The sequence below is a fragment of the Plutella xylostella genome, chromosome 13 (assembly GCF_932276165.1).
Source record: "Plutella xylostella chromosome 13, ilPluXylo3.1, whole genome shotgun sequence".
NCBI lineage: Eukaryota > Metazoa > Arthropoda > Insecta > Lepidoptera > Plutellidae > Plutella > Plutella xylostella.
The window spans coordinates 7616399-7628505 of NC_063993.1; the positions used below are offsets into that span (position 1 = coordinate 7616399).

The 12107-nt window shown below is 39.9% G+C and overlaps 1 protein-coding gene across 4 annotated transcripts in view; it reads left to right on the forward strand.

Annotated features, from left to right (window-relative positions):
- The window catches only part of LOC105390007 (protein scalloped), a 47799-nt gene that overhangs the window by 30223 nt on the left and 5469 nt on the right, over window positions 1-12107 (forward strand). For 3 of the 4 annotated variants that reach the window (XM_011561219.3, XM_011561217.3, XM_011561218.3), the window contains 4 exons: window positions 5022-5149; window positions 6605-6734; window positions 11336-11466; window positions 11846-11944. In XM_011561219.3, coding sequence (XP_011559521.3) covers window positions 5022-5149; window positions 6605-6734; window positions 11336-11466; window positions 11846-11944 — 488 coding nt within the window. The remainder of the gene's footprint in view (window positions 1-5021; window positions 5150-6604; window positions 6735-11335; window positions 11467-11845; window positions 11945-12107) is intronic. The other variant, XM_011561220.3, reaches the window with a different exon arrangement.

Consider the following 12107-nt stretch of genomic DNA (forward strand, 5'->3'; position numbering starts at 1 on the left):
ATTATAAAGCGATGAAAACTATTGAATAATGCTATAAAAAAAACACATGCATATACTATACTCTATGTAAAAAGTACCTATCGGGATTAGATCTATAAAAGAAAAATTGTTATTCATCCAAATTTATTTTATCACCTTCAAAGTATGCTCCTTCAGAAACGATACACATACGCCAACGAATTATCCAATCATCACCCCTTTTTTTTAAACCTCGAGTTTTAAACACAACTCTGGAAACACTCAAAGTTTTGTTTAAAACTGGAAGTGAATTTTCCTTTTTGTCTTCTATCGATTGTTAGTTAAAGTCATGTTGACTGTTTTCTTTGACTATCGTGGTGTTGTGCACTCGGAATTCTTGCCAGAAAGTCAAACGGTAGGAAAATAATATTATTTGCGGGTTATGTAGAATTTTATAAGTACAGCAAACTCGACGAAGCAGGCCAGATTTGTGGAATTTTTTTTAGAAAAGATTTTGCACCACAATATCGCGCCTTTCGCACAAGGATTATCATTGTGAAAAAATTTTTGAACAAACTCACACATACCATCGAGCATCCACCATATTAACCAGATACGACTGCAACTCACGGCTCTAGCTTCTTTTTTTCCTAAACTCAAATTACCACTTCGAGGCACTGTTTTCAATCGATAGAAGATAATAAGGCAAAATCGCCGCGAGGACTAAAAACAACTCTGAAAACATCGTTTATAAAATGTTGTGTTGATTGAATAATTCGTTGGCGTGTATCGTTTCTGAAGGAGCAAACTTTGAAGGTGATAAGATGAATTTGGATGAATAAGAAAAAAAAATGTTTCCATATTCATGTATATAATCCCGATACTTTTTACACAGAATGTATTGTATATTCTATATTATCTCTCATGGCACGCGGGCCACTGATAAAGGGCCGGCGGGCCACATGCGGCCCGCGGGCCGCAGTTTGAGTATAGCGGGTCTAGATTAATCTAGATGCCAATGGCTCATGCTGATATTTTATATTACCTATGTAAGTATTATTTTAACTAGAATTCCATTTGTTGTATAATCTTGATTTACTTATTTAACAGCCTCATTTGGGTAGAAGAAAGTCTATCACCCAAACTTATAATTTTCATTGATATAAGGATTTTGTTTTCAAATAACGGTCATTTTTAACTGCATAGAAAAAGTTTGCTGACACTAAATGTAGGAGATCATTTAAGTCCCAGACATGGAAGTAAGTACTTATTACTTCCATGGTCCCAGCTTAGAGCACTTTTCAAGCCCACTAATGGACCTTATAGAACATTTCGATTATATTATATAACCAGAACATTTAACAACCCATTCCGATGCGTTTGACGCATGCGCACCGCCTACCTACGTGCATCGACCACGTGGCAGCACTCCTGCGCACGTCGCTCACACCATATTTTGTAAACAAACATACACGCCTATTGATAAACATCTCGCACCAATCATAACCATTGTAACTACACACAAATTGAAAACGTTGACATCACTTTTTACTTTTTTAAGCTTAATATCAGTTAAACTAGCGGCTTTGTTTTCACTCGTATGGTTTTTACGGGGTAAGTAAATATTCCGGGCTGAAATCGTGGTAGGATAGGCAAATTACGCATACGCTTCAAAACTGTTTCCTTAAAAAACGCGTGTCAAAAAACAAATGCCTGTTTAGAATAAACGGGATTTATATTACATACAAACAAGGACCCTATTACGGTAACAAGCCACATATTAATTTACCTTATTAAAACTAGACCGCCTCTTTTCAGCGCCGTTATTAACGATAGTAGCGTCTACTGAATAATTAATAGAATTGGGGCGACCAAATTCACGCCCGCCGCCGCCGTAATGTCATATTCAATCTATTGATCGCTTATAAGGGAGAGCAGCTCATAATTAAACCAACTCAACCCATCTACCTATAGTTTAACATAGCTCGCCTCATAATTAAAGCTTTCAGTAAAATCGGCTATTTGGAAATTTCCGTATTTATAAACGGGCAAGCGACTGCCTAAAATTTAAAATTACACCATGAATTTCACGAATGCCCGGCATGTGAGCATTTCTAAACGCATGCCTACGCTAATTTTATACAATAACTAATATTAATGCCACAATTAAAAGTTTAATAACTTCCTTTTACGAGGCGTAACCTTTTGTCCCAAAACCAACATGGAGACCGCAACGCGTTGATCCCGGGAACAGTTAATGACATAAATAGAATGTAAAAAGGATTTACATACTTATAAGAGCGTAACATATTTGAGATGTTTTATCAAAATGGAAGACCTGCCAAATGTGGGTAAGCAGTTTGTTATCGAAGGATACGAGTAATTAACCATTGTAATATGGGCAACTTACCTAAACGTATGTTACTACTTATAAATAATTTAAAATATTCAGCTACTTACATTATTATTTTTAGAAATTAATAATTATTTTAAACTTTCCTCCATGATATCTTAGGATTAGGAATAAAACGCTACAAATATGTGTGAATTGTGTCCAGCTTATATGATATTTATTTTGTAAGACATAGAGCTCGGTCTTTACATACAAAATAAATCCTATGAGCTAGTTACTTATCCTGAATTTCACAACACGATAAAAAAAAACAATTTTCCATCCGGAGCTATCTCTACATTATTCTGTGGTGCGGTCCGATTTGAGCGTTCCCGGAACAGACGGTCAACCGAAATTAATTAACATACTTTAGAGCGAACCCCTCACAGGTGTGCCCAACATGTGGAGTGGGAGGGGAGGGGTTGTCCATGTTCATTGTTGCCCTTTTTACCTTATTCCGCTTCTACCGCTATGTTATGACGAGAGATTGGTTATTTGTTGCATGTAGATTCTATATATTTGTGTTTGAGTTCGAGGAAGCCGTTTTCGTTGTTTTCATTTTAAGTTTATATTGAGGCTTAGCGTACAGTTACGGGCAAAGGTACTTGACCAATCAGGCAGCAATTTCACTTAGAGAGTTGCCTCTGACTTTACAACATACCTACACATAAATAGAAACATATTATAATTTACATTTATTCAGCAATCGTTGCGGGAAGACCACAAATCAAAATTTTATTGAAAATACTCTATTGTTATCATAACTGCATTCCTGGTTTCAGGAATAGCGTGCAAAAGCCCGATAAACATTTCACAATTTGTTTTATCGTCATAAAATAATTGTAGGGGTTTTGACGTAAAGGCCGATATGTAATAGCTGGAAATGCATTTCATTTTACAAGAGCATTCAGATAAATATTATCCTGTAGGTATCCTTGAAACTACTAATCGACTTTCCTTCTTTCTTTTTTACATTTCTCTAGGAAATATAATGCATTGTTCACAGATTAAGAACACGAGCATTTCCATTAAACTGTGTAGTATCTGTAGTAACCTCATAATAATACGTAGAGTTTATAAGCAAATCACATAAGCACGATATTCCATTGTGTGCCGCCCACTCCAATATGTTGCTGTAACTGTTACGGCGAACTTAAACTGCCTCTATTTTTACTTCTTGCAGTCAGGAATACATACTTAATATCGCTGTGGTGCTCGAGTAATGTGAAATCGCATTATTTTCTCAGTTCTCACACCTCTAACCTGCACAGTGGAACTTAACTATCGCAATGTGAGATGCCATAAATATTTAAGCGAAACAAACGCGTCAGCTTCACAAAATTAGAAACTTAAACCAGATTTATTAGAGCGTGAATTAAAAAGGCCTATTTTTTATTAAGTCCGTCGCGTCCCCAAGCGCGCGATTGAATTCAAAAGCACGCGAAATTCTGTTGTGCGTGGCAACAAAGAGCGCATTTGAAACGTGCAATAATTAAAATAATAAAGCGCTCGTCCCCTCCTCATTGTGCTGATATGACAAGTGTCCGCAATAAGTGGGACCCTCGTGGGGTTGTGTTGATCACTCGACGAGAGCGATGTGAATGTTCCCTGAATGACGATGCGGTGGCTCAAAGGGGTAGGTATGCCGTGTCCCGGATGTATTGTGTGTAAGGCCTGTAAAGATTTGCGCTGGCTCGAATGAGGATTCTATGTAGGAGACCTGCTTCGTTTATAGTGTGGAAAATAATCCGAATTTTATTATTACTCATAATTTATTGATTGTCACGCCTTAACTACTTAAGATGTTAATAAAAATATCAGCTGTGCAATGCAGTTGACTTTACAGCTAAACATTTCCGAGTGGAGTAGTAGCGTGCTGGAGGTGGGATTATAAAGTATCCGAGCGTCGCGAGGGCGGCGCGCATACTTTCCCGCTCTCGACTCCTGATCTTCATAAAGAAATTCTCCGTTTTGATATTTTTATATTATAAACGTTTCGTACCTGCATATTTTTCGCAGTAAATATGAAAATTTCCGGAATACCTACGACCTCGCCTTGGATCTTGAGGGAACAAAGCTTGTTCGGCATTTCGATATTTTGGAGTTCGGAATGTTTCAGCCCGACTTTTTCAGCCTATATTGTGACAAAATATCTTAGCCGTACGTGAAATAAAACGAGAAGTGTTTGTAATCGTGTTTACGTTGAAAACGATGGAAGTTTACGCTTTCAGCATCCGAGCCAAACAACAAACAACCCAATGACGTCACTTGAATCAGTCTCTTACATCCTACACTACAGGCGTGCGTGTATCTAAAAGTCAGATCTAGAAGCCAAAAACCAACAAACCTCGATTCAGAACGCAAGGCATCCCACCTTTAGGTATACTTCTCTGACATTATAGCCCCTTGTGCCGATATCCTACTAATATTATAAATACAATAGTTAGTGAGTACGAGTATGTATGTTTGTTACTTCTTCACGTCCCGTCTTGGTTGGACCACTTTTGACGAAATTTTGTATGGACTTAGCTGACACCCTCGATTGACATATAGGCTACACTTTTTATCCCGGTATTTCCACTTTATAAGGAGAAAAACGAAGTGGGAAAAGCTAGTTACACTATAATAAGACTAAATTCAGTAGCTAACACCACATATCTGTTTGTTGCAGCGAGCGGCGCGCTCGCAGCCGGCACCATTGCGTCCCCGTGGAGCGCCGCCGCCGGCGCCGCCGACACCAATGGCTCGGCTGCCGACGCCAAGCATCTCGACGTCGGCGACGCCAGTGATGATGAGAAGGTAAGCATAATCAAACATACAAACACACGACAACAACAGAAAAAGGAAGACGAACAAATGTATAAGAGCTTAAAAAGTTTACCTACCTAAGGATATTTATAAGTACCTACCTAAAGAGCCAAAGGCAGACACACACGCTATGTATGTGCGTGTGAGTGAAAGAGGAAGAGGAAGAAATGTATAAGAGCCGCACAGGGCTGAAAAAGTTTACCGACCTACGGCTATAAGAAGGCCTAAGGGAGCTAGATGTGGGAGATAAGGTGATGGCCCGGCCGCCGACGCCTATGCTAGCATCTCGTTCACGAAAGAAGGGCTAAGAAGGACAATCACAGAACTTTGCTTCCAAGACCTGAAATTAATTGTATTCGCTAGTATTGCAAAATTATTCGTTTCAGGAATGACGATGACGTCTCTATCTTTACTCTCTCTTTTTCACCGTTGGTAGAGCCAATGGTGAAAAATCTGTACTTATCAACATGTATTTCTACTTCATAAACGGCAAAAATCTGTTAATATTTATGTTAGCCAATATTAGCCATAAATACGAGTTGGATATAGGTATAATGATGTACTGATCAGTCGAACAGATAAAATCGGGTCTATCGTAAACCTCTTAAATTTTACTACATCAAACTATTAATTTATGATTATCAAAATATACGCGTAGCATTCGTTTCGTGGGGTTTCGAGGAATTGTGAATCATTCTGTTTTTCGATCGTACACACGTTCTTGAGTGTTATTTTTATTTTCTTTTGAGAATAGAACCGAGCGGGACCATTAATTACAGTGACGCACTCTTCACCTTGTGTCTGAAGTGAGTAAATCGCAGATGTTGGTTAATACATCTGTTTTATGTAGCCGATTGTACCTAAACCATGGATTTCATTCCACTACTTACTAAAATGACTGTGTGTAAGTATTGTAAAACTGCAGACTATGTATGCTAACTTGCATTTTTTGGAGAAGAAAAGCTGAGGAATATTCTCATTCATTGCATTATCAAATGAAAATCCTCTGATAACAAAACGCCAATGAAGTGCAATTTGTGTAGCAGAATGAAGGCCTTGCTTTCAGTCTGAAACTGTCTTTGAACTTACGGTTCAAGAGCAAACAATGTTTAATTTAGCTCTCGAGAGCATTAAGCCTAGTCATTCATACTCAGTCGGTTGGCACAATGTACTAACTCAATTTTATCTGTGAAAAGGACAAGGTACTTATTTGTATTATTAAGCACATTACAATTCAAAATGTTTATTTACTTATCAGGATGATAGTTATCGTGATTGTGATGCATATCTTTATAACCAAATTAAGAGGACAACGTTACGTGTTGTCCGATAATCTTACATCTCACAAATGCCATGTTCAACGCATCCTAATTTTAAGAGCCTTGACATCCTGCATTTTTTCCAAGTTTACTGCCATTCTAACCCTAAACCCTATGACATCCCCAGGACTTGTCGGCGGCAGATGCGGAGGGGGTCTGGAGCCCCGACATCGAGCAGAGCTTCCAAGAGGCGCTGGCGATATACCCGCCGTGCGGCCGCCGCAAGATCATCCTGTCTGACGAGGGCAAGATGTACGGTGAGTCTTGGGTACTGCTGCTGAGACTTTGGGATTTAGCTTTTAAGAGTAAATAAAAGTATATACTTAACCTGATCACGGTATATTATCTTTTTAAGATGCGCGAGAGCAACGACTCGTAGATAACCCACGTTAGAGCCGGAATGCAGACACTAATGCCACTGGATAGATAGATCTGGATTATGATCTGCGGAAAGACTACCTTAATATCAATCTGTGAAATGAAAATATTTCCGTATTCCTGGCTTAAAAATCCATGAAATTTTCAATTGAGAAGTCCACATAATATAGAGTACTAGTATTTACTTTAGTCGCGAAGAAGCGACGTGATTTATGAGTCACTAACAGCCACTGATGAGAGGCACTCGGTGCGTGCTACGGGTTAATAATAGTTTAGCAAATCATAAATTGCAATTAGCTTCAATTATACCTCGTCACTGTTTCTTCTTGTATTTGCCGTTTGCCGCCTGTGAAACGCCTTGCAACACGAATATTTTTGCACAAAGCAAACTTGATGAAAATTCAAATTATTTATTCAATTTTATGCCTATACTTAACGACAGTGACACATGTAATGTAAATAAGTATTATTAAGACGCTGATATGTAAGTAAGTGTTATCAAGGCCGTAGTCGAAAATGAACAATACCCTCTGCACGAGACAAAAGGCCCGGTATTGATGTCAGCCGACAAAGCGGTTTGCGCAATAGGATTCCACGGAAAGACGTGAACAGACAATTATTATCTCCCTCGATCGGACTGTGTCGCCGATTCAAGGAAACCGACTTAGGTCTTTTCGCTTTTGTCTCTACGCTTCCCTTCCCGTCGTCACTAACCGAGAAAATAACTTCTGAAAACTTTATGAGCTGACACTTCGACATTATTAACTTTTCGGGTCAGTTTACCGGAGCGGTATCGATGAACCTAGCTTGAACAAATTAAACAGTGATAATGAAAGCTCGGTATTTAAAAGCTCCGGCTTGGGGCAAATTTTTTCACGTCACAATGTTAACTTGCAAAGCTCGTTAGCGGAACGTGACGATTGCTACTTATAAGAACCTTTTCCTACTCAAGTAACTGCCGGAGTAAATCTTCGCAGTCAGTTGTGCTTCGTCATTACGGGACTTATTTAAATGCTGGCATTCGAAGTAATTAGCATTTGTTTATCTCGAGCTTAACGCAAAAACATAAGAAAAGATAGTTTATTTTGTGTAGGGGTGCACGGTATCACGTAAGCGGAGCACAATTGACGTAGAACAATTACAGGCGACTAGTGCCATTACGTCGCCGGACGCACATTAGGTCCGCGCGAACATAACGTCCCGGGTTTAATTAAAGGACAGCCGCCCCGCCCGCCGCCGCCAGATGGAATTGCTAAACAAATTTACTACGGAGACGATGTGTCCACCTTAAGTGATTTAAAAGGCGGAAAGTAATGCTACATTTAAATCCACCAGAGTTAACTGCAGACTGGAAACGGATTCCGTTAAAACGCAATAAAGTTATTTATGGAACCTAACAATTTGAGCTATTAAATAGAAATAAAAATATGTCATTAATGATTTGGGGCTGGAAATAAAATTCGATGGTGCCACGTTTTATGGACTATGAAAGCTGGTAGTTGTTATAATTCGAAGGGGCACGCGATATAATAATTGCAGACACGTGGCGTCCACACAATATATGACCACATTACTCGAGGACGTGTCTGCAGAGCTTAATCTATCGCTGTGGCAGTGCGTCACCCTTGTCTTGTCCGCCAGTGGATCCCTCGACCCTCGCCGCCCGCACCGAAACAAATCTACGGGAAATTGTCTTCTCTCTTCGCGACCATATTTGCAATTTTACCATGTTGCGTTACACATCCCATAGTAAAATGTCTCCGATATACAGGGTTTCGACTTCGCGATACGAATGGCACAAATAGGCTGAGAAAATTTATGAGAATAAATTACCGGATGTTACATATTAAATTGTAGGATGAGATGAGACGTGCGAGACGAAAGTTGACTGACTAATATTCATTAAAGTTCACGGTCAACTGGGCCTACTAAAATATGAATAAGTAACAATAATTGTTATTATGCAGCGTAATCGTTATTGTAGTTAGCCATGTAGTGTGCGAAATCGGGTGCAATATTGCAGGGAGTGAGCTAGTGTAGCGTAATAGCTCATTCGCAAGTGCACGTGCGAAGTTGTGCGGCGGCGGCGGCGCGCGCGGTGCTGCGGTATAGTTGGAACAGTTCTCGCACAAAGCCCGTTCCTCTGCTCCACCGCTGCTGACGCGTTCGTGAGTTAAGACATTCAAAACCGCTCAATATCCTGGGAGTATGAAAGTTTCGTCGGCGCACGGGTTCACGTGGTCCGGGGGTGGCGGGCGAGGGGTACGCCGGGAGGGCTAAACTATGCGAAGAATGCGCAATTAGTGAGCGAGCGAGCGTGTAAGGGGCCCGGTCGCGCCGCTAGGCGGCGAACGCAGTAAGAAAATATAAAGAAGGGGCGGGCCGCCCGCGCCCGTTGTTTAGCGCCCCGCCCGCCTTCGGGGGTAATTCCCGATTGTCTCCCAAGAAATCCTCCTTAGGCCCGTCGCAACTCAACCCTTCAGCTCCTGGATGATTCTCCTCGCATTGCTCCTGTTTGGGTCAGCGTAAAATTGTGCCGCGACCCCTCGTATTTCAATTCCAATTCTAATGTTACTTTCATCGAGATATCTTGTTGAAAAGAATAAATTTATTTCCGAAAACCTTTAGGCTCTTTACGAAAACAATCCAAAGTCATGCTTCAGGGCACGACCCTAATGTGTTTCTGATGGATCTTCAATATCTCCCTATTTGGAATAAATTACGTTTGTAAAAAACAACCATAAAGCACAGAAGAAAATATTCGTTATGTCCTTATTCTTTTCAGATTTTTAAACTTCAGCTCAGTGGTCGCAAGCACATTAGCATGCTCAGGTCTAATAAACAGTAGTATTATGATTATGAGAGATGCATAAAATGGCATGAATATAATGGCTAGTAGGTTGGGAGACACGTTGAATATGCATGCCTGTAGCGCGTGCACGCACGATTTCATCCGCGCGGAGAGCGCGAGAGCGTGGCTGCGTTGTGTTGGCATCGGACCAAATTAGCCAACTAACGAACTAATAAATAATGATCTCTTGTTTTTCTATTCACTGTGGAATAGAAACGTTCCGAACCTTCTCTGCACCGCACTATTTTTAGATGGATGCACACGACGTTTCGGGTGAAAGCACTCTTAATGCCGATTCGCAGCCGCGAGCGTCGCTAAGTGGAACTTGCGCTTACACCAATACCACACGACGTGTTTATTATGTTAACTAATACATGTTAATAGCAATTTGTTAGAATAGTCCGCTGACTAATTTTAGTTTTACGCTGCCCGCGAAGTTTACTACTGAGCCATAATTTTGTAGCAATTTCAAGAATGTTAGCTTGAAAAGTTCCGAAAAGTTTGCTCCAGAAGTTTGTGCTTTCGCTCTATTTTCACGTTAAAGAGATAAACTAGGTACTTTATTAATGTGTGTGCACTATTTATGGCCTGGAATAAACTTTAATTTACTTGAATCTATTTATATACCATGAAGGTATTACTACTAGTATTTTTTCTCGAACCGATTTTTGCTACTGCTTTAGCGATAGGGGGTGCCAATTTGAATACAAAATGCATAGTTAATATGTATTTGGGCCTATAGTGAGTCGCCTCAATGAGCCAGTAAGGGGTTAATTAAATTCGCACCAGCCTGCTCGTCGCCGGCGCATTCCCCGAATTCAATGAGATTTCAATTTACTTTGGCCCGGGGCTAACAAGTCCGCCACAGCGTCTAGGAATTAATACACAGGCGATCGACCTTTGAAGTACAACGCAATAGGCAGCAGCTGCTAGTCTATTCAAGCTACATTTTGAGGACTAAATTCTAGGCCTAGGCACAGGGTGATGTTATAACCAAAAACTTGCACCGTGTTGTCATTATGTATTTACTTATGAAAATAAATAATATAATTAATAGTACCTACAGTGAAACATTTAAGCTCAGCAATAAGTTCACCTATATTTTTTTTACATACTTTCAAGTAGATCAATGAGAAAATACCTAATAACGTTACGGATACGCTGCTTAGTGAAGAGGGAATGAAAAAGGAATCAACTGCTATCGAATACTGTATTGATTCGCTGAAAAAAACCAACATGACCGTACTCGAAATTCTTTTACGAGAATTGAGTGTATTCGAAATTAAATTTATCAAAAGCACTTTGCGTTGCACTATACATTAGTGAGATTTGTTTTATAATAGCTGCTGGTTGCCTCCGCTCGAATCCACCCCTGCATTCCAGCCAGACTGCAGTTTCAATCATTGAAAATAGCTATTCAAAATATTTTGAAAATTGTTTTCATAACGGGACCGACAACGCAGCTTCATTCCCTGATTGCATTGTATCTCTCATTTATTCGTAACTGTTATGCTAAATATTTAGCTGGCATATCAGTTAAATAATTTGAGTGATATTAATTTGCTCTAACCTTTATCGATTGTTTGTGGATGTGGCATTATTTAACGATACTCCTGTCTTTGATTTCAGGACGGAACGAGTTGATAGCAAGATACATAAAACTAAGAACTGGAAAGACCCGAACAAGAAAACAGGTCTCTTCACACATCCAGGTGCTGGCTAGACGGAAACTTCGAGAGATACAGGCCAAACTAAAAGTGGTACGTATCATGATATCGTTTAGCTTTCGATCATATTAACAAAGCCTTTAGCACAACAAATTAAATGTATAGGTGATATCACACCTACACATTGCAGTTATGGTAGGTAACTGAAAATGGACAAATAAATGGAGATTAAAATTGTGATAGAACAAGACGGAACCCCAGAGAATCAATTTGAATCAAACCTAGGTTGTTTAAACCCTGCTATTAATTTTATTTTAAACTCTCTAGGTAGAAACTTTGTGAAATAACAATGTCGATACAGTAACCCAAGCATAGCACTTTCCGATTAATGGAAGGGAATGTTATAGCTACCGGGCATAGGATTCCTAGGACCAGCAAAAATACCGTATGATAAAACTGCTATACCGTTTAGGATGGCGGGATGATGAAGGATAAGGCCATGCAGTCGATGTCGACGCTGTCCAGTGCTCAGATCGTAGCGGGCTTACCGCACCCGGCTTACCACCACACGGTACCAGCCTGATCCAAGCTTTGTGTTCCGCTGAGACCTTGGCACTTTCCGCTGTTAACCAATTGGTGATCTAGTCAGATTCATCATCATCATAGGCCACAAAACTCTGGTCACATTTCAATTAGAATGTAACACCGTCAGTACCGCCGAAAGTGTTAACGGA